The 23,260-nt window shown below is 35.6% G+C and overlaps 1 protein-coding gene across 1 annotated transcript in view; it reads right to left on the bottom strand.

Annotated features, from left to right (window-relative positions):
* The window catches only part of LOC125671402 (uncharacterized), a 139,343-nt gene that overhangs the window by 65,657 nt on the left and 50,426 nt on the right, over positions 1-23,260 (bottom strand). Inside the window, exons 70-103 of the mRNA XM_056163272.1 lie at positions 21,791-21,982; positions 21,411-21,542; positions 20,637-20,822; positions 19,532-19,660; positions 18,137-18,463; positions 17,828-18,013; positions 17,277-17,414; positions 16,141-16,326; positions 15,892-16,023; positions 15,606-15,791; positions 15,073-15,207; positions 14,316-14,504; positions 14,049-14,186; positions 13,663-13,866; positions 11,831-11,959; positions 11,078-11,266; positions 10,837-10,965; positions 10,376-10,561; positions 9,777-9,923; positions 8,870-9,058; positions 8,077-8,211; positions 7,495-7,683; positions 7,190-7,324; positions 6,380-6,556; positions 5,387-5,515; positions 4,640-4,822; positions 4,148-4,270; positions 3,554-3,739; positions 3,339-3,467; positions 3,034-3,216; positions 2,333-2,455; positions 1,374-1,571; positions 1,137-1,265; positions 813-995 (exon numbers count right to left, since the gene is read on the bottom strand). Coding sequence (XP_056019247.1) covers positions 813-995; positions 1,137-1,265; positions 1,374-1,571; positions 2,333-2,455; positions 3,034-3,216; positions 3,339-3,467; positions 3,554-3,739; positions 4,148-4,270; positions 4,640-4,822; positions 5,387-5,515; positions 6,380-6,556; positions 7,190-7,324; positions 7,495-7,683; positions 8,077-8,211; positions 8,870-9,058; positions 9,777-9,923; positions 10,376-10,561; positions 10,837-10,965; positions 11,078-11,266; positions 11,831-11,959; positions 13,663-13,866; positions 14,049-14,186; positions 14,316-14,504; positions 15,073-15,207; positions 15,606-15,791; positions 15,892-16,023; positions 16,141-16,326; positions 17,277-17,414; positions 17,828-18,013; positions 18,137-18,463; positions 19,532-19,660; positions 20,637-20,822; positions 21,411-21,542; positions 21,791-21,982 — 5,631 coding nt within the window. The remainder of the gene's footprint in view (positions 1-812; positions 996-1,136; positions 1,266-1,373; positions 1,572-2,332; positions 2,456-3,033; positions 3,217-3,338; positions 3,468-3,553; positions 3,740-4,147; positions 4,271-4,639; positions 4,823-5,386; positions 5,516-6,379; positions 6,557-7,189; positions 7,325-7,494; positions 7,684-8,076; positions 8,212-8,869; positions 9,059-9,776; positions 9,924-10,375; positions 10,562-10,836; positions 10,966-11,077; positions 11,267-11,830; positions 11,960-13,662; positions 13,867-14,048; positions 14,187-14,315; positions 14,505-15,072; positions 15,208-15,605; positions 15,792-15,891; positions 16,024-16,140; positions 16,327-17,276; positions 17,415-17,827; positions 18,014-18,136; positions 18,464-19,531; positions 19,661-20,636; positions 20,823-21,410; positions 21,543-21,790; positions 21,983-23,260) is intronic.

Genomic DNA, 23,260 nt, shown 5'->3' with positions numbered 1-23,260 from the left:
TTCAACTTCCTGTCTGCGAGACAAAATCTGTGTCGGATTGGAGAGAATGTTGATTTACACAGTGTATAGAGACAAAATCTGCGTCGGATTGGAGAGAATGTTGACTTACACAGTGTATAGAGACAAAATCTGTGTCGGATTACAGAGAATGTTGATTTACACAGTGTATAGAGACAAAATCTGTGTCAGATTACAGAGAATGTTGACTTACACAGTGTATAGAGACAAAATCTGTGTCAGAATGGAGAGAATGTTGACTTACACAGTGTATAGAGACAAAATCTGTGTCAGATTACAGAGAATGTTGACTTACACAGTGTATAGAGACAAAATCTGTGTCAGATTGGAGAGAATGTTGACTTACACAGTGTATAGAGACAAAATCTGTGTCAGATTGGAGAGAATGTTGATTTACACAGTGTATAGAGACACAATTTGTGTCAGATTGGAGAGAATGTTGATTTACACAGTGTATAGAGACACAATTTGTGTCAGATTGGAGAGAATGTTTACTTACACAGTGTATAAAACATGGAAAAAGAGAATTGGAGATGAAAATAAGGAAAACATGGTGAAACAGTGTGTAACAGGTTTCAGATTAGACAGGGATAACTGTGTAAACCTGTATAACACTCTTGACATTAACACCAAAGTCAGATTATCATTTACTTTATGTCACAAACATTTTCATTTTAGCTTTTTTTCATTTTCAGGTTGAAGTTGTAGATAATATGGACCCAAAAGCAACTTGCCCGAATCTTTGATCTTGGAGGCATAAAAATCTAATGTCTCCAATTCATAAGAAGACTCACATTATCTGCATCTGTAGCTTGAACTTGTGTGATATTGCTGCCAAGAAGCAAACTCTCTGCTACTCGTTCATTGTAAGTAGTAGGGTTGAATACTGGGGGGTTAGGATTGCGGTCAACATTTATTGTCACAGTGGCAGTTGCTCTATCTGTTGGATATTGCGTGTCATAGGCTATCACCACCAGCTGCAAAAAAATTTAAAAAATGAAATTCAGCTCTTTTCAAAGAAGAGAGAGAGAGAGAGAGAGAGAGAGAGAGAGAGAGAGAGAGAGAGAGAGAGAGCTCAAAAGAGCTTTAAGCTATGCTATCAGAATACATGTACATACGTCATATCGTGATCTCTGCAAACTATCCTCCATTAAGCCACGAGCAACCTTGATTTGTCCTGTGGTTGCGTTCAAGGAGAAAAACGATGGAGCAGGATAGTTGCCTATTGTGTCATACATAATGCTTCCCTGAAACAAAATATTGGAAGCTCATAAAAGATATGAGTGTTGCATTTGTCAAAGTGGATAAATGCCAGTGAAAACAAAGCAGCTTATCATGATGAAGGATTGACATACCGTGTTTGGATTCAAATCTGGATCAGTAGCTCTGACAGTAAAAATAATGTTCTCTGAGGCTGGAGTGCCTTGACCTAACCTCCAGGTGTAAGGTGTATTCAGGAAAAATGGGGTTTGTTCGTTGCGATCAATTGTGATGATTGCTACAGTCTGGACACAATTTTGAGGTTCTCTTTGATCACAAGCCTGTATTTGAATCTGAAGAGAAGAACTTCCAGTTATAACATACTCAAGTCTGAGAGGTGTCATCATCAGCCCAATGAAATGTGATTATCATATTAAAAAGACTGTTACTGAACTGGGTGAATTTCCTTTGAAGACAAATCTAAACCACAGCATTTTCACTAATAACAAGGTACTTTCTTCTGCTGTTATTCACTGAATTTTCAGAAAATTTATAAAAAGGGAACATGATGCTAATTAACAGTAGACTATCTGAAAAGTGGGAAACTGCACATAACTATCTAACTTCTCTATGACATCAATCATGATGTCATAAACAGGTGGATTTTCCTGCTTTTTTCACCAAACTATAAGACACATTATTTCAACTGAAAGCATTTTGGATTAAAAAGGAAGATATAATTGACATGTATCGCCAACGACCAAACTTATATATGACATGTCTATGATCAACCATTTCATTTTTCAAAACATCTCAATATTAATGTGGCCAATGGATGTTGACAACTTTTCTCATGAGAAACCATAAAATAATGGCTGTTTTCAATGAATTTTTATCATACAGATTTGTTAAATTCTTATAAGTTGATGTCACAATTTTGTGAAAGTGTCTGTTTGCTTTTATAATTTTTTATTTGTTACACACACACACATTTCGCTTTAATTTTTGCCAGCTGGATGACATTTAAAGATACCCAAATATTTAGGACAGATAGATAAGTAAAAACTACCAGCCCAGCTTCTTTATTGGCCAACTTTACTTTCTTCTTCATTACCTGATCACCGAGTTGGAATCCCTCAGTCAGATGGCGTTTAATTGTGATCCAGCCCGTTTCTGGGTTTATGTAATAATATTGCTGAGCCCTGGTGTCTCCAATGATGCTGTATCGGACAGGATCCTGTCAGAAAGAATTATAATTAAATTTCTATCTCCTTGTAAAACTAGTGCTCTCAAATTTAATGTCCCACCAATTTGAAATATGCCCGTGCACACTTGTAACAATTCAAAAGAGATGTAACTTGTAATTAAAATGCCATGTGCTGTTTAGGGTTTTATTTTTGAGCTTTTTTTATTTGTTTCATCAATTATGCAAATCAATACATGCTCCCATCCTTCCCCATAATTCAATAAGCAATGGTTCTTCCTTAAATATTCAGTGATATGTGTAAATTACTGGACTATACCTATATAGAAAAACTTCATTAAGATCATCATTTAAGTAAGTATATAACTTATATAAGTATATCACTTATTTATCATTTAATATGAAAAAGTTGTATAACTAATATTTACTGCTGATAGCATGACTGAAAGAAGCAAAATGGAAGGACAAACAAAAAATAAACTAGAAAAACAGTTCTTTTTTGGTACAAGAGAAATAAACACAACAACTTCTTCAACAAATAGTATTACAACAATATGTGCATGACATCAGTAACATAAGTTGTCATCAAAAACAAATTTGCAAATACTTACCCCATCACCATCTGTAGCATTTACTTGGACCACTGGACTCCCTAATGGAACAGTATCCAAAATAGTTTTACTGTAGCTTGGTAGGAAAAACACTGGAGACCTTAAGTTTCTTCTCACCGTGATGGCAACAGTTGCTGTGGCCCTGTTGTCTGGATATCGTGTATCATGGGCCGTGAGGCGGAGCTATAAAACAATTAACACAAAGCCATCTTCTTTTGGTCTTATATATAAGCTTCAATGCATTGTCATGAGAAAAGTCCAGAGGTTTAGAATATCCATTGACTTGTCAGGATGTAGTGTCTTACTGTGTAATTGGTTCCCACGTCTTTCCTGAGAAGGCCTTGGTTAATAATGGTAATATTCCCTTTGTCTGAGAGCACACCAAAGAATGCTGGGGCAGCATTGTCTCCAATAATAGTGTATACGATACTCTCCTGAAAAACAGCCACATTTTACTGCAAATCAACGTTTGTCAGGGAGAAATTTTATCAGTATTTTAAGTAACAAAAATTTTGCATACTTTAAGATCTTGGTCAGTAGCTTCTGTGCTAAAGATGGTTGTCCCACTAGGAGTGTTTTCAGTGGTTTCGGAGCGATAGGGAGTGCGGATAAACTGAGGGCTGAACTGGTCTTTAATCACAATGACCGTTACGGTGGTATTGGCTCTGCGTTCTGGAATTCGCTGGTCACTAGCCTGTACCGTGAACTATAACAGAAAAATCAAAGTCCATGACATCTTTAATTTTTTTATGACCAAAAAAAAAAACCCAACCAACAAAATCCCCACACACCTAATAAATTGATCACTGATCAGAAGAAAGCATCTCATCTCTTTAAATTTGTTTTTACACAGAACTGGGGCCTGTTTTACAAAACAACTTATGATAAAGTTGCAAATCTTAAATTGTATTACCCTGTTATTACTTTGAGTAAATGAAGTAAAACTTTTCTGAGCCTTAATTTCCAACCTTTTTGTAAAAAAAAAACTATTTTGCAATTTTGGAGTGAATGCATGATTTTACAATAAACTGGAAAATTCCAGTATGTAAAGTTGGTCACGTTCTTTTGTGAAATGTGCCCCTGGTCAAACTACACATTCATTTAAATGATTTACAGTGTATTGGTTTTCCGTTCTTCCTAGCAGGATGTTCTTCAGCGTAATGACTCCAGTCACAGGGTTCAGGTAGAACAGATCTGTGTAGGGAGCTCCACTCATTATTCGGTAGTTCAGCTGGTCCTAAAAACAAATGACATCTTTATAAACTCTCCCTTACAACTGCTATTCTTTCTACCATTGTTATCAAGGCAAAGGAAGACAACAACTACCCCCCCCCCCCCCAAAAAAAAAGATTGTGAGCATGACAATAGTTTTTCATAATAATGATTCAGGAATGATGGGGAATTAGCCCAGATTGATAATTTTAATCAACACCTCCATTTTCAAATTCAACACACAATTTGGGCTCGTGAAGTAACTGTACAAAAGACAGGTACAATGTGGCCATCAGAAAATTAGCAAATGGTCTACATTTGCAAGGTATCCTTCCATACTTGGAGTAACAGCTTAAAATTTTCACCAGTCCTAGGGCGTTTTCACGATACTTACATTGTCTGCATCTGTTGCAGACACCTGAGTGATGTTAGAACCCAGAGGCTTTGTGTCTTCCACAGTAACAGAATACGGGCTCAGAGGGAATACTGGAGCATTTTCATTGCGTGTGACTTGTATGTTGACAGTCGAGGTTGCGGTTTGTACTGCTACTCCTTGATTTACAGCTTGAACTAACAACTGCAATAAAAAAATTAAAAAAATTACAAAGTCTCCTTCTGGTCACCTGTACAGAAAATCTTATAAATCTACCTTACTGCCCGAGAGATATATAAATATACCTCATCGAGATCATACTTCACACACACACACACACCTACCCACACACACATATCTACCCATATGGTACCCCATATGTTTAAATGGAACAGCCCTTACAAGAACTAATCATTCTTTTTGAAGAATTTATCGATTTGTAATTTTTGGACATTTTCCAAGAACCAGATGTAAATTTCATGAAAATGGGTTGGTGTGATCTTATAATAGACCCCGTCCACAAAATCCTCAAATCTGTTTGTTTTTTTTAAAAGATAGAGCAATTCACATTTGAACTTTGTTTAAAAGCGAAAACATCAAGTGCATGTTTTTATGTTTATCTTGGTTTGAGTCATATTTTCAAGTTTTAAATCACCTTCAACAACCAGAATCAGTGGTAATTCTGCCTTCTTTAACATTGTGCAGTCATTAATTCCTGTTAATTAAACCTGCTTAATTCTTTATCAATTCGACAAAAAATAACGATACCCTGTAGAAGGTGAGCCTGGATGCATCTTGAGTGAGTTCTTGATTCACTGTCACACGTCCGGAGGTTGGATTGACAGCAAAGTAATCAGGTCCACTGCCAATTCCAGTCAAAGAATACACAATGTTGGACTATTCAAATAACAAAAAAAGATCATTTGTTATTTACTACCTCAAGCATTCAACAAACAATTCAATGTATCTAACACAAAATACCATGGTGGGTCTTGGACATGAATATCAATATATAAATGGTGCATGCAGTTCAGGGTTAATATTGAAAATGTAATTACATGGCACATGAAAGCTTCTATCTCAATAAACACTATCAGTGTACCCCTGTATCATTAAACACTATCAGTGTCCCTCTGTATCATTAAACACTAGCAGTGTACCTCTGTATCATTAAACACTAGCAGTGTCCCTCTGTATCATTAAACACTAGCAGTGTGTCCTTGTATCATTAAACACTAGCAGTGTCCCTCTGTATCATTAAACACTAGCAGTGTACCTCTGTATCATTAAACACTGAGTGTGTCCTTGTATCATTAAACACTAGCAGTGTCCCTCTGTATCATTAAACACTAGCAGTGTACCTCTGTATCATTAAACACTAGCAGTGTACCTCTGTATCATTAAACACTAGCAGTGTCCCTCTGTATCATTAAACACTATCAGTGTCCCTCTGTATCATTAAACACTAGCAGTGTGTCCTTGTATCATTAAACAGTGTCCCTTTATCAGTGATATAATCATTTTATTTTTGTGATGATAACAAATGGTGCAAATGCGACGGGTCCAATAGGATCAAAGACCTATAAACGTATTAATTTTACACATGTATCATACGCTTGCAGGGAAGTATTTTTGACTGATTCCAACATGTCAAATAATTAATCTACTAACATAATACAGTGTAATAAAATTAGTAAACAGAATATTCATGATTACCAGTAACTGACAACATATCAACATAATAAAAAAAATCAGACATACCCCTGGGGAGGCTATGGTTGACACTACTGTGGAACCAATATTTAGGTTTTCACTGATTGTCGTGTTGTAGCTATCTGCTGTAAATTTAAGCACCCCATCGTCTCTCAGAACATTGATGCGTACAATGGCAGAATCGAAAAGTTGAGGACTTCCTTGATCTCGGGCTTCAACGTTCAGCTAAAAGAAAAATCAAAAGGAGGGTCTAATGACATGAATGTCAACATGATTTGTGCTATGCATTTTAGATTCTACTCTGCTGAAGTATCATCATGTTATATTTGAATGCTCTTGAACTGCATGAATTCAAATCTCTTTGGCAATCTCCAAAAGTGATGAAATGAACTAAAAACTTTACTTACTGTTCAAACACAACATATCTATTCAAAGCAAAATGATTCATGATCCAAACACAACTTTCAGTGCAAGGATAGTTATATACACTATGAACAGAATGAATACTATCTTCTAGAAATTTGAAGAAAACTCAAGACTTGTAGAATGGTAAATATTTTTGAGTTTGCTATTCTTTATAATAACTTTTTCTTGTGTTACTAAATTCGGAATACTGTTATAGGATTTTGAAGGGATCGATGCATGTATCTCTGCAGGGATTTTTCATGCAACACAAGCATGATTACTGATCAATGAAAAGACTACAAAAGAAAGAGTTTGTTTGTATCACGCATCCCTCCCATACATGAAAATATTTGTTAGAAAAAAATCCACATGACTAAACATTGTAAGTGTTCTACACTGTTGATGCACATGACTAAACATAGTAAGTTTTCTGTTGATGCAGTAAAGCTGTACCAGGAAACTGTTGGTCGTGATTGACTTGACAGACTTCAGAAGACCAATAATGCCTGTGCCAGGATTTATGAAAAAATATTCCAGTGGATTTCCTGTCCCCCCGGTGATGACATAGGAGACTACATTGTTTGGTACCTGAAAAAGGAAAACAGAACTAGACACTCAAAATTTATAGAACGAACCAATTTTGTAAAACTTCATGGAAGCAATGCAGATTTACAAAATGTTTCAGCAAGATGACTAACTATCCAGAATTCTCTTTGACAGAAGATTACTATTTTAAACATCCATCCAGTTCAACTTACAAAAGCATCATCATCTGTGGCATTGAGATCTAGGATTTCTGAGCCTGCAGGTAAAGTTTCTGCAATGTTTCTTGTGAGGTCCTTCAGGTGCAGGAAACGAGGGGCATTGGGGTTCCTTTGCACAGTAATGGACAACTTAGTAGTGTCTGACAATGGAGGAGATCCACCATCTGTAACCTGGATTCGAGCCTTTGGGAGAAATATAAACATTGTTAGTTATCTTGAAACAGGTTGTTTAAGTTCCAATAAATAATCCTTTCGATTTGTAATCAAGTCAGACAATTCTCTCATCACGCAAGAAATATGTTATTTTTTAAATTTTAAAAAGAAAACAATAAAACTTGGCTACAATGACCCTTTCTTATGAATCATTGCTCATCACAAAACAATCTTCATCCCCTAAATACAAAGTAAAAAAAAAATAGCACTAAGTGATATAACAAAATAATTATCTCAAAACTCCATTAGCTGAAATGAACTTACCACTTAGCAATTTAACTGCCTTTAACTGTGGAAATAATATCATGTTTATGGAGGTGTCTTTAATATTGGTATATGAAATAAAATGCAATTTCTTAATACCACAAAGTTCCCAGATGTTTGAGTCAAGTTTGTTGTTGGCCTAGTTGAAATTACTCCATTGGTTGAATTAACTTGGAACAGTGAAGGAGCTGAGTCATCGCCAATCAGGGAATAAGTCAAGCTGTTGAATGGGCTCTGTAGAAAAATTATTGGAATCTTAGCAACTGGAAAGACATTTCGATGAAATATGCTGTTCACTATATGCATTTGACATTTGCGCTACTAGGTGTAATCAATGGAATCATTTAAACCTTCAATTTACCATATGAATATATTCATAAGTTACTTGATACATGCAATGCCATATAACTTTGTAGCAACCTTAGCTTTTACGAAGGCTCAATTTTCAAAGATTTTGTGAGTATCTCTATCCTATGAATTTCAAACCACAATACACAGTTAATGTGATGTTTCAATGGACCAAAACCATATAACCATGACATTACATCCCACTGAAACTGTAAAATTTTGACAATCCATGAAATTACATCTCACTGAAACTGTAAAATTTTGACAATCCATGAAATTATATCTCACTGAAACTGTAAAATTTTGACAATCCATGAAATTATATCTCACTGAAACTGTAAAATTTTGACAATCCATGAAAATTGGCCCCAACAAATTTACGTGATTCCACAGTATATATTCTGTTCAACACGTTGAGATTTGAGATGCTAAGAAGTGAAAAATAATTTCAAATAAGATTACAATTGTATTTTAAAAAAAATGAAAATATTACAAAAAAACCAAACAAAAACCAAAAAAAAAACTCTGTTATGGATAGCCTTACGTCGGTATCTGCATCACTTCCAGTAACGGAGGATATGCTTGTTCCACCTGGTGCAAACTGCTGAACTTGAGCCTGGTATAAATCACGACTGAAAGATGGTGCGGTATTTCTGACCACAGTTATAGACACCAGCTGAGGATTGTTTGCCTGTCGAGGTACACTTCCTTTGTCTTCTGCATTGACTTGGAACTGAAAGTTGCAGTAAAAATTTGATTTATGTTAACATCGATTGCGAAGTAATCTCCAGAACATGTACTTATTACTCATTTTGACCCAGACATTGGCATGAAGGAGTCTTTCCTGTGGAAAGAAGCTGAATTACCAGAGGACACCCACATGTCTGACTGACCAACAAGCCCTGTCAGATACAATCACTGCCAATCATGAGGATTACAGTTTGGGTCACTGCAATAACAAGCCAGCATACTTAGATCACTGCGCCACTTAGACTTAAATTGCAAAGGATTTACCATTAGTGTCAAACACAGAACTGATTATACACCTTTTTCTACCAAATCTTAAATGCTGTTTATTAAACGAAAGACCAACATAGGACTCTATGGACTTTAATCATTGTAGTTATTTCCATCAGGCTTTTACATTATACTTTGAACTGAAAGTTTACAGTGCATTTGACAGTGAAACTGATATCCATGTTTTTCTGCAGATTGATTGAATGATTGATTGTTTAACGTCCCTCTTGAGAAAATTTCACCCATATGGAGATGCTACTGCCGATGAAAGTGACCCCTACTTGCATTATAAACACACATTTTAGACAGCCATGTAATACAACTTTGAAGAACTTCTTTCAAATATAACCACCATCATAGAATATCTTTTAGCACAACTTATGATATCTTTTATCTCTCCATGGATCTATTTGTTGAAAAATTTATCTGCTTACATTGACTGTGAACCGTGTAGCTCTATCCGGATAATCCAACATGGACCTCTTCAGCATGACAGCGCCTGTGTCCTCATCCACCATAAAGAAATCGGATATGGTTGTGTTGGAATCCACGATGTAAAATCTCAGCTGATTGTTTGGAGCCTGTGTTTAAAAATACGCAATCTGAGGGTTATTCCATCTTTATATTATCATTACGCTCATCCGCCAAAAACGTATGAATGAAGTCATTCTACATGCTGATTTTGCATGCAAGAAATCTTAACCTTTTCATATCCATGGTTTTGAATGCTTTGTCAATTAAATACTGTACACAAATAAATTTTGGTGCTGATTTTCTTTTTGCTTATTTTGTCTTGTTCTAAATATGCAAACAGCTTTGGGAAAATTCTGAAATGGTAGAAATTGTGTTCCCATCTATAGACATGGAAATAACACAGGACAAAAGGTTCCCTGTCGACAGTGTTAAATTACAATGCTATTGTGATTACTGCAGCTCTGTTGAAACATTTTTATTGTCTCCTTGCTTGTGGTGAACAAACCAAATTTCAGAGGAAAATAAGGGTGGTATATTTGAGACCCAATATCTGACTTACAAATTTATCCCTATCTGTAGCCTGCACAGTGACCAGCGGCTGTGACACTGTTTGAATTTCCAAGATCTGCCTACTGTACGGTAGGGCAGTCATTACTGGATTCAGTAAATTTCTCTCCACTTGTACAGTCAGCAACTCCTCGTCCTGTCTTTTAGGGGATCCTCCATCTGTAGCTCGGATACGCAGCTATTAATAATGATAATTAATAATATGAATTAATGATAAATGATATACACACCAATGCTGGATAATCCTAAACTTTTTGCATGACCAATAGAAAACTGGACATTCCTTGATTATGAGATGTGCAAGAAAGGATAGCACTACTTTCTAAATCACAAATGCTAATCTACATAAAACATTTTTGACAGTATAAATTCAATTATCTGGTATCATGAAAAGTAATCATGAACCGAATTAAAAATGCATTTAATTTCCTTCTGACAGAATAAAGAACAAACTTGGAAAGAGCTTGAAGAATCTGTATCAACTGATTGACGCAGGGTAACGGAACCACCAGGAGCCACTTGGAAGAAAGTGGTTGCTGCATTGTCTCCCACGAGTTCAAAGCTATAGCTGTTGAATGGTGCCTGTAACAATACACCATTGTTTGAATTAGAAATTTCCAGTTCGCATCAGTTCCATATCACAAACATATATACACAACATCAAGCCTCAGAGACAATTTGCATTACGACTTACAGAAGTATCATTGTCCCTGCCAGAGACTTGATAGATTTGCTGGTTGACGGGCTGATTCTCCGAGATATTGACAGTGGAAGGAAGATTCAGAATCTCAGGAGGAAACTGGTTACGAATTACATTCACTGTCAATGTGGCTACAGGGCTGCTCTCAGCAGGAATACCGCCATCTGTGGCAACAAAATTCACCTGGGAAAAAAAGCCATCTATTGACTACATTATCAATTAATCCAGCTACAGTCATATTCCAATGCAACTTGCGTGTATTCTGTATTTTAATTGGCTTACAACTTGATGTTTAGAACTATTAAATCTGCATTAACAGACCTAAAATATTCTTGCATTCCACTACACTCACTACAGTAAACAATATTAGTTATTCAGCAATGTATGGAGAGCTTCCGGGACTTAAAATGTATGGAGAGCTTCTGGGACTTACAATGTATGGAGAGCTTCTGGGACTTACAACATATGGAGAGCTTCTGGGGCTTACAACATATGGAGAGCTTCTGGGGCTTACAATGTATGGAGAGCTTCTGGAGCTTACAATATATGGAGAGCTTCTGGAGCTTACAATATATGGACAGCTTCTGAGCTTACAATATATGGACAGCTTCTGGAGCTTACAATATATGGACAGCTTCTGGGGCTTACAATGTATGGAGAGCTTCTGGGGCTTACAATGTATGGAGAGATTTCAACATACACAAGATGTGTACTACTTTCTTCAAAACAACTGATACAACTTCTCACCGTGTATGGATCGCCTGTAACTCCTACTAGACTATTTCTCAAGTACACATAACCATCAACATCTACAAAGAACAGGTTCCTGTTGGGGGATGTAGCAGTCATAGCATAACTAACTACATTGTTTGGTGCCTGAAAAAGAAAACAACAAACTCAATTATAGATATTTCTATAACAATTCAATGAGCAGACGAATTGTAAACATTTCTTCCGTACATAAATACTTCTTTTATTTGTCAACAGTTTATCATTTGTGATTTTTTTTTAGTGAGGAAGATGTTTCATAAAGATGAGTTAACTCATTTTGTCATCACTACTTGTTATAACTCACCTTGTCATCACTATCTGTTATAACTCACCTTGTCATCACTATCTGTTCTAACTCACCTTGTCAACACACCTTGTCATCACTATCTGTTATAACTCACCTTGTCATCACTATCTGTTATAACTCACCTTGTCATCACTATCTGTTATAACTCACCTTGTCATCACTATCTGTTATAACTCACCTTGTCATCACTATCTGTTCTAACTCACCTTGTCAACACACCTTGTCATCACTATCTGTTATAACTCACCTTGTCATCACTATCTGTTATAACTCACCTTGTCATCACACCTTGTCATCACTATCTGTTCTAACTCACCTTGTCATCACTATCTGTTCTAACTCACCTTGTCATCACACCTTGTCATCACTATCTGTTATAACTCACCTTGTCATCACTATCTGTTATAACTCACCTTGTCATCACTATCTGTTATAACTCACCTTGTCATCACTATCTGTTCTAACTCACCTTGTCATCACTATCTGTTATAACTCACCTTGTCATCACTATCTGTTCTAACTCACCTTGTCATCACACCTTGTCATCACTATCTGTTATAACTCACCTTGTCATCACTATCTGTTCTAACTCTCCTTGTCATCACACCTTGTCATCACTATCTGTTATAACTCACCTTGTCATCCCTATCTGTTATAGCTCATCTTGTCATCACTATCTGTTATAACTCACTTTGTCATCACTATCTGTTCTAACTCACCTTGTCATCACTATCTGTTCTAACTCACCTTGTCATCACACCTTGTCATCACTATCTGTTATAACTCACCTTGTCATCACTATCTGTTATAACTCACCTTGTCATCACTATCTGTTATAACTCACCTTGTCATCACTATCTGTTCTAACTCACCTTGTCATCACACCTTGTCATCACTATCTGTTTTAACTCACCTTGTCATCACTATCTGTTATAACTCACCTTGTCATCATTATCTGTTATAGCTCACCTTGTCATCACTATCTGTTATAACTCACCTTGTCATCACTATCTGTTATAATTCACCTTGTCATCACTATCTGTTATAGCTCATCTTGTCATCACTATCTGTTATAACTCACCTTGTCATCACACCTTGTCATCACTATCTGTTATAATTCACCTTTGTCATCATTATCTGTTATAATTCACCTTGTCATCACTATCTGTTATAGCTCACCTTGTCATCACTATCTGTTATAACTCACCTTGTCATCACTATCTGTTATAATTCACCTTGTCATCATTATCTGTTATAGCTCACCTTGTCATCACTATCTGTTATAACTCACCTTGTCATCACTATCTGTTATAATTCACCTTGTCATCACTATCTGTTATAGCTCATCTTGTCATCACTATCTGTTATAACTCACCTTGTCATCACACCTTGTCATCACTATCTGTTATAATTCACCTTTGTCATCATTATCTGTTATAATTCACCTTGTCATCACTATCTGTTATAGCTCACCTTGTCATCACTATCTGTTATAACTCACCTTGTCATCATTATCCGATGCCTGAATCCTGGTCACAGATTGTGATACACTATGTGTTTCGAAAATAGTTGTTACATAGTTATTTGGTGTGTTCACATTGATCCATACTGGGCTATTCAAGTTCCTATTAACAGTCACACGCAACACAAGATTTCCGGAGCAGCTAGTGACAGTATTCACAGCATCTGTTGCTTGAACTCTCAACTGTTTAAAAAAAATAAATATTCATGAACTAGTGTGATTTACCCGATACTGAATATTCATGAACTAGTGTGATTTACCTGATAAAGAATATTCATGAACTCGTGCGATTTAAAAGATAAAGAATATTCATGAACTAGTGTGATTTACCTAACACAGAATATTCATGAACTAGCGCGATTTACCTGATAAACAGTGCCCCGATCAGAAAATAAAGACGGTTCCACTGTAGTAATCCGTCCAGATTGTGAATCAATCCTAAAGAATGAAGGTGCATTTTCATCCCCGATCACAGAGTATGATATTGTGCTGAATGGGGTATTCTACAACAAAATTTTCATAAAACCATATAATCTTCCAGTAAATGTATACTAATTTTTCAAATTGGAAAGATTCTTCAAATGAAAACAATCACAGCTGAAAATTGAACACAAAGATCGAATACTACTTACAGCTGTGTCTGGGTCTGTTGCATTGGCGTCATAGATCATTCTGCTGGTGGTTGACTGGTCAATTGCAAAGGCCACATTCGAAGGTGTAAAAGTGGGGCAGTTTCTGTTTCGTAGAACTGTCACCCTGACAGTAGCTGGGATGTTGCTGGAGAGTACAGGTGTTCCTTTGTCACTCGCCCTCACTGACAGCTGTCAAGAAAAACTCGGATTAAACTCTTTAAACAAATCAGACAATAGGCAACTGTCCACAGCTTTCCAACTTTGGCAGATTCACATCACATTTCTTCGAGATAAGACTATACCACAAAGGGAATAAAGGTCTAGGTTGTACGTAGTATTGAGTAAACACTAGGGAAGCAGAATCAGCAATGTCAATTATGCAGAAATTACCCCATGCTTGCATTGCATCTATATACCTCACATTTATATTGCATTTATATCAAATTGAAAGGCAATTGCTTTTATCATGAGTTTAAAAAAATATACCTCGAAACATCACATGTGTTTATTAATGACAACATCACGTGTGTTTATTAATGACAACATCACGTGTGTTTATTAATGACAACATCACATGTGTTTATTAATGACAACATCACGTGTATACATACACATATATAAATGTTGTGATTGATTTCAATTTTAGATCGAACTTACAAAGATTAAACAATATTTCAAACTTCAGAGGAAATCTTCCAGCGTAAAACCCTATGTCAGAAGTATTAAACAATATTTCAATCTTCGGAGGAAATCTTACAGTGTAAAGCTCTGTGTCGGCAGCATCATTGGTGAGGGGTATCCGGATGTAAATTCTCCCCTCGTTATCAATCCTGAAGTACGTCTGAGCAAGTGTATTCCCAATAATTTCATACGTTACTTCATTGTGTGGAGCCTAATAAACATAACCAGGAAAAATGTTCTAAATTCAAACACAGTTCATCGGTTTTTTCTCAGCAAGAACATATCTGTTAAAAATAGTAATCTCATAGTTATGTTACCTCTCTATCAATTTGATCTGAAACTTGAAATATAGTCGGGGCATATTGAATATATTTAAATAAATAAATATTTATATATAATAAATATTCATATATAAATATACATATATAATATATCAAAAGTTCCTTTGGCGGTACATGAACAATGTATAAACAACCCTAGAAACTCAACGCCATTATTTATCATGTACAATGTCTGTTGACTCAGGTTTTGGCCTAAGGCAGCCATCACAAGAACTATTGATGAATTTATTCATTCAAAAGTTCCACTTGTCAAAATATCGGGTCTTACTTTGGTGTCATTGTCCCTCGCTAACACTTCCTGTACTACAATACTCAGCAGCTGTGTTTCCCAGATTGTAGTGGAATAGTCCTGCTGTTCAAATACGGGACGCTGAAGATTACGCCTGATGTTGACTGTAAGGATTTGCTCATCATACTTAGGTGGATTTCCGCCATCAGTAGCTCGGAGCGAGAGCTGTAAAATGAAGATATCAAATAATAGGTGTGTCTCAAGAAGGTTTTAAAATAAAGAGTATGGAAACTGCTTAATCACACAGATACATGTAAAAATTCACCCTGTACGTAGAAGCTGTATCGGCTTGAACTGACTGCCTCAAACTAACGCCACCATTTGAAGAATCTACTTGGAAGTAAACAACAGCCGTGCTGTCACCCACCAGGGAGTAAGTGACGTCTTTGAATGGACTCTGAATTGTACAGGTTTGATAAATATTGATTACACAGCCAAAACAGAAAACATCAAATACCAACTGTTCAATATTTACACATACTACTTTAGAAAATTTATAAAATTGCTAACTCACCACTGTATCTGCATCTGAGGCAGTGACCGTGTAAAAGTTCTGTCCTGCGAGTTGATTTTCATCAATTTCTCTAATTGTGGGGATGTTTTGAAAGACTGGAGAGTTAGCATTGCGATCTACATCCACGGTCACAGTTACAGAGTTGGAGAGAGGATTTAAGCCCTCATCTGTGGCAGTGACTGTCATCTGTTTTAAAAGCATATCAAAAATTAACTTCGAAGTAACGTACCTTGACAACAAAATATATAATACGGTACATAAGACAACATGTATGGTTTATCTCAACAAAATAGAAGCAAATTTGAAAAAAATAAGCGTATATTTCATGAACATCATTTTCAAAATTCCAAGTGACTCAGGCCAAATGAACCTATGTCCTGCTATTTTAATCTCCATATGACGGAATTTTGTAAACAATTTCATGTGTATTTGGGTTAAAGTACTAGGTTTTTGTTGTTTTGTTTTTTTAATTTATTTATTCCAAACCAGGGCCCTTTTGTCAGTGGGCATATAACATACATAATTATTAACAGTACATATAGATATAACTATTTACATAAACAAATTGTGATTTATATATGCAACACATTTAGCGTCTAGATCATTTTATCCACAAGTTTAATTTAACCCCCTAAAATGACTTAATTGTTTTTAAAAATGTATCACTTTACTATGTTTAAAGATGCATGTACAACTCCATAATATATTAGGTTTTTCCTGCATTTTTCAAATTTTGATAAATAAGTGCATATTTTCAGCCCATTTCAATACGAATACATGACTTCACGAACAAGTATTGTATCATTTAAATATCAGATATGTCTCTTTCAGAGATAGGTCATTGATGGGCATTAATATTGTTTCCAAGGTAATTCTTTCTTTAGCAATTTTTTTTTTTGGAAAATCAGTTTTGTGTCAGCAAGCAATAAGATGCTTCTGGTGTCAAATTACAGAAATGGTGCAAAAATGGTGGTAAATACCTTCATGTATGTGTCATTATATGATTCAAAGTTAAAGAAAAAAGATTAAGAATTTTTTTATTACTCTTATCAGTATCTTAATTCTTAGAAGGAATATGGCTATATACAAATGTATATTGTTTAGAGTCACACAAAAAAGCAAGATTTTGTTCTCACTTGATATCTGCTATTTGTACATGGAGCATACAGAAGGGACCTTCTCAAAGACAGACTGCCTGTTACAGCATCAATTAGAAAACACTCAATATCTTCAGGACCGTCTGTCAGGGAGTATCTCACAACATTGTTTGGTGCCTGTAATATAAAAAAGGAACAGACATTTTAACTATTACTATCTCTGCAATACAATTATCTACATCAAATATACAAATACTTTAGCAATAAAATTTGGATATTCCTCCCATATTGCAGACATATTTGTTTAAATATTTTAAAGAGTATTTAGTTATGATTGATTTTACCATACTTTTATGACATATTACTCTCTCTCTCTCTCTCTCTCTCTCTCTCTCTCTCTCTCTCTCTCTCTCTTTCACCACCCTCTGTCTATCTCCACCAGTCTTTCTCTCTACCCACTCCTCTTTTTTCTATCTCTCTCTTGTTTTAATGTATGTATAAGGATGTGTATGCATTTGTACACTTATTTGTGACATAGATCTCAATAAATTTGTCAGGCCTAAAAAAAAAAAAAAAAAGGTCTCCCATACCAGTGCATCAGTGTCGTTTGCAGTTACTGCAATAATCAGTTGACCAAGACTCTGTGTTTCAGGAATACGTTTGAAATAATTTTGTTGGTTGAAGACTGGACGCTGATAGTTGCTTCGCACCGTCAGGGTTACAACAGTAACGTTGGTCTTGCTGGGATTTCCCTGGTCATAAGCCTCCACTCTCACCTAAAATGAAAGTTGATGGCTTAATCCCTATTTTCTGATAAGCAATGTCATATGTTCACTCCTGATCCTTTTTGCCCCAATGATTCAAGCTTTAGAATATTTCTAACAAGTTAAAATAATTACCTTGAATTGATCTTGATTGACCCCACTCAGAACATTCCCGACTGAAATCAACCCTGTGATGCTATTAATCTGGAAATAAGCAGGTGCCAAGTCATCTCCGGTAATTCTGTACCGCACCAGACCATATTGACCCTGATCATTGTCCCTGGCGGTTACTGTCAACACAGAGGCTCCCGGCTGAACGTTACCCTCCAAATCTCTGGAGTAAGGGTCACTGATAAAGTACGGAGTGTGGTCATTTCTGTCCACATACACAGTGATGGTGGCTGTTTTTACCCCTGTAGGCGTAAGAGGAGGATTTCCTCCATCTCGAAGAGAAACAGTTCCCTAAAATGTATCAAATATATGTAAATTTTACATGATTCACACGGCAATCATATTACATGTTTGTGAAAATTTAACAAATTAGACAATAAAGTACATACATTTCACTGAACATCTGACAGCATATAATCATATTGCAAGTGCACTTATCTGTTATGGAAGGCACAAATGCACATTTCTAATTGAGCCTATTTATATTACAAGTACCACACAGAACAGTGCATTCAAATTAAAAGTAAAGGTACATGTATATTTATACCGACTTTGTAGTCGATACTTTTGTACATAAATTAGTACATTAAATTTCTTTTATTTGACAAAGTAATCCCTGAATATAATAAAGCTCATCTCCCAACAGTCAGCATAAATGTTGACAAGTAACCCACAAACTTTAAAACAAATGAAGAAAAGCAAGTACATTAACATTGGTTAAAATTAAATTGAGCAAGTTACTCATCCAGAAAAAGTAAAACAGTATGTGGCATATAAAGCACACATGCATGCACTCATAAGTTCAACTGAGCAACTTGTGACCATGGAATTTATAGCTATGAAGGTAGATTCTGTTTTCATTTTTCAAAAGAAACAATTCAATATTATATGTATGATAATATGTAACATATTACTTTGAATTTATGTTGGAAATGTTTTTGATGAATTCTGGACGGACAGTGTTGAATATTAGCATGTGGCATTCGATATGTAAAATTGAAGTCATATAATAAAACAATTTTGAAGTTCATAATAACAATTATATAACTCATAATATACATTAGCATGTGAATGATTGTTATATGAATATGGTTATCTTGAAAAGGTTTTTTTTTTTTGGTGATGTAAAAGCAGCCACTAGTCTATATCTATTATGTTGTTGCTTATCACAATAAAGTTCTCGAGAAAAAAAATCATGAAGTTTAGGATCAACCCTTGTACTTCAAAAAAGACTTAAATATTAGACAATGCAGATAAAAGCAGTGATCTTCAGTCATAAACTTTAAAGGGGAAAAACCAAAACCAAAAACAAAACAAAAACTACAAAAGAAGTCCCAAAGAAATTGGAATATTTCTTACTGTGAAAGTTCTGATATTTGTACGTGTCAAGGGAAGCTGTACAGACAGTGCTCCACTTTCTGTCAGGCTAAAAAATTGTAGCATGTTGGAATCTCCAGTCAACGTTGTAATCCTCGTGTTGTATGGAGCCTGAAAGAGATAACTGTAGAATTTCAGATGGAATCACACTACTTCAAATCTGTGTTCCTGCCTATTCTAATCCAACATGCACATAAAATGTTTTCCATTGCAAATTACCGTCCAAGTCCATTCTAAAACACAAAAGGCACGTAAAATTATCAAATCATCTAATGTTTTATAAGAAACATGGTCTGGCTTGGAGTTCTAGAAATCCTTAAACTTGAGTTTGAGTTTTCTTTCATTTGAGCAGTCAAAATTTGAGTAAAATCTCAGATTGAAGTCCAAGTTTTAACTTAAGATAGTTTTGAGAATCCCCGGCCAGGTCCCCAGTCTATCTTTATCTAATAACTGCATTACATACATCAACATACAATCAATAATTCAAAAAACACTGGCATAAACTGACTCAGTCAAAAAATTGCTTTGATTTATTGTTTTCCTGGATTCACCCCCCCCCCCCTTTCTTAGAAATCCGATAAATTGTATTGCATCAAATTCCAAACATTACACTTTGGCATAAAACCTTTGTATCAAACACTGACCTTAATAGGACTAAAACAATGGAATTGTATCTACCACACAAAAAATGTATACCTACCTTACCAACCCACTTTGAAAAAGCTGAGTCAGAGTACATTAAACATCATTTAATGCTGGCTTAATCCTTTCAAAATGTTCTATTTCAGTGAAGCATCACAAATTTTGCATTGTTGCATCAATGACATTTACTGTATAAGCAAAATTTTTGGCGAGGATTTAATTTTGGCTTTATTAGCGAGTGATGAGAATGTTAAAATTGAATATCTCGCTAACAATTCATTCCATATCGGAAGGAATAATTATCTTTCCTAAAATGATAAAGTCGCTAAAATCAGCTCTCGCTGAATATATTACCCATTGTTATGGATAAATCACTAAAATTGTGTCTTCCTAAAATTTCCACTTAATATATGGTATTTCAGAGATTATCCATAAATGTTCAAACCTGAACATCACCATCCCTAGTGTTCAGGTTCGCAATGGTGGATCCCAGATCCTGAGTTTCTGTGGTGTTGACAGTATATGCAGAAACGACCCATTCTGGATTGTTCAAATTTCTTGCAATGGTGACCTCTACAGTAGAGGTTGCAGTCAAGCTCGGTGTGCCTCCATCTCTGGCCATAATCAGTATCTACAATGAAACGAAATTGTTTGATTCCACTCAATACCCAGAAATAAAAAAAGCCAAGAAAAAGTTTTTCTCACTTATGTTATTTTCATGCATACATTTTGAGAGAGCTGATGCCTGCAAGTGCAATGGAGAATTCAATAAAATACCACTGGCCTGGAAAAGGCCACTTCAAAATTCCACTGAATGCATTACGTTTCCAACACAAGATCATCCTTGGCACATCGATAGCTTTACTCACATTAAGTGATGTTAGGCATGTACTTACAAACCTGTTTACAGTTTAGCTACTACAGATCATCTCCAACTCCATTGTGTGAGGATGATAAACAATTCAGAAAATTTAATTCCTCAAATTCCAGAAATTAAGATCTACAGCAGAAGGTATTCTTCAGTCACAGATTGCCAGTGTGAAGTGCACTTAAGATATCATTTGGAAATGAAGGCATTACAGATGCACAGAGAGCACCATGGGTGGACCCAAATTAGAAATATTACCTCCCTTTGTTGCTAACCTGGATAAACAAAAAGGGATCAAATTTCTCCCATGAGACATTTGATGTGCTCTGAATTTGGGAGACAAACACTTACAGAGGATTTTTCCACATTGTTATTCAGCAGACTCTGCCTGGTGGTGATCAGGCCAGAAGCAGTATTGATGTTGAACAACGTTTGTGCTGTGGCATCTCCAATGATTGAGTAAGTCACTGTGTTGTGGGGACTCTGCAATAAATACATTTTTTAAGGTCAATTGTTGATGGTAGTATACACAACTGCAAGTTCTTTGTAAGATACATGTTGACAATACTTTATACATAACTTGGCACTTAATAAACATTTTTGAAGAAATTAATACCCATATGCTCCATCTGTAAAATCATGCATAAAATATAGCAAAATCTGATGTACTACTATTGAAGACCCTTAAGATATGAAATAAAAATATGCTCATTTCATGCAAATACATATACCTGTGCATCAGCATCAGTGGCGTTGACTTGTTTGACTGAGGTGCCACTGGGACTATTGAAATTTAAGGTGGCAGCATAAGGAATGCCTTGGAAAACGGGTGCGAATAAGTTCCTGAATACAGTGATCCGTACTGTAGCTCTGGACGCCGAAAACCGAACAGGACTGCCATTGTCACGAGCCAGAACTGAAAACTGTAAGAAAAAGACATTTCAAAATTCCATTCAATTTTATTTTTTATCTTAAATCTGGTACTTTTATAACTCTATCTCATTTAATCTGGTGTATTATTTCATGGCAGCTTTTCGACTGGCAGGCATGAGGTGAATTCATTCACAATAATTTAATTCCTTACTACTTCCAAATAAACATTCAAATTGATTCAATGGAATTTAAAGCTGTTCTTAAAAATGAAAAGGTACCAAGTTCCTTCTGATAATTAAGAGAGATAACTTTTACATTGGTAAATAATTTAACAACAGTACCGCAAACGGTACATAATACGCCCGTGAAATGTTTACATAGGGTGTTTTTCTTGTGCTATAATTTGTATAACTTTGCTTCAGGTAGTATCAGCCATCATGAGGCTGTGACAAACTTTCATATGAAGAAAGGGTCTTAGCTTAAAAATTGAGATTTCCTCAAAATGGACCAAGTTCAACAACCTGTAATTTTTTTCAAAAATGGAAGAAAATCAAAATCCTTCCCCAGATCCACATCTTCAATACCCATACAAACACTCCACAAAATAAGATGGTCCTCACTTGAAAACTGTGGGAGGAGTTGGGCAGACAAATTATGTACCCTCCATAGAATATTAATTTCCAAACAGACTAAGTTCAACAATCTGTAATTTTCTCAAAAACTGCATGTAGAAAATCAAAATTCATCCCACATGCACATCTTCAGTACCTATACAAACACTCCACAAAATAAGAAGGTCCTCACTTGAAAACTGTGGGAGGAGTTGGGCAGACAAATTATGTACCCTCCATAGAATATTAATTTCCAAATAGACTAAGTTCAACAACCTGTAATTTTCTCAAAAACTGCATGTAGAAAATCAAAATTTATCCCACTTGCACATCTTCAGTACCTATACAAACACTCCACAAAATAAGAAGGTCCTCACTTGAAAACTGTGGGAGGAGTTGGGCAGACAAATTATGTATCCTCCATAGAATATTAATTTCCAAATAGACTAAGTTCAACAACCTGTAATTTTTTCAAGTATTGTAGAAAATCAAACTCCATCCCACAAGCACATCTTCAATACCCATACAAACACTCGACAAAATAAGAAGACTCTCACTTGAAAACTGTGGGAGGAGTAGGGCAGACAAATTATGTACCCTCCATATAATAATTATTTCCAAATAAAGGGGCAAAACTCCTGGAAAAAAAGGTCGAAATGGATCAAAATTGAAGTATGATCTAGAGTGACCCACAAAGAAGCTACACAGCAAGTTTCA

The sequence above is a fragment of the Ostrea edulis genome, chromosome 4 (assembly GCF_947568905.1).
Source record: "Ostrea edulis chromosome 4, xbOstEdul1.1, whole genome shotgun sequence".
NCBI lineage: Eukaryota > Metazoa > Mollusca > Bivalvia > Ostreida > Ostreidae > Ostrea > Ostrea edulis.
The sequence above is the reverse complement of the archived record's forward strand: the minus strand, read 5'-3'. Positions and strand labels throughout refer to the sequence as shown.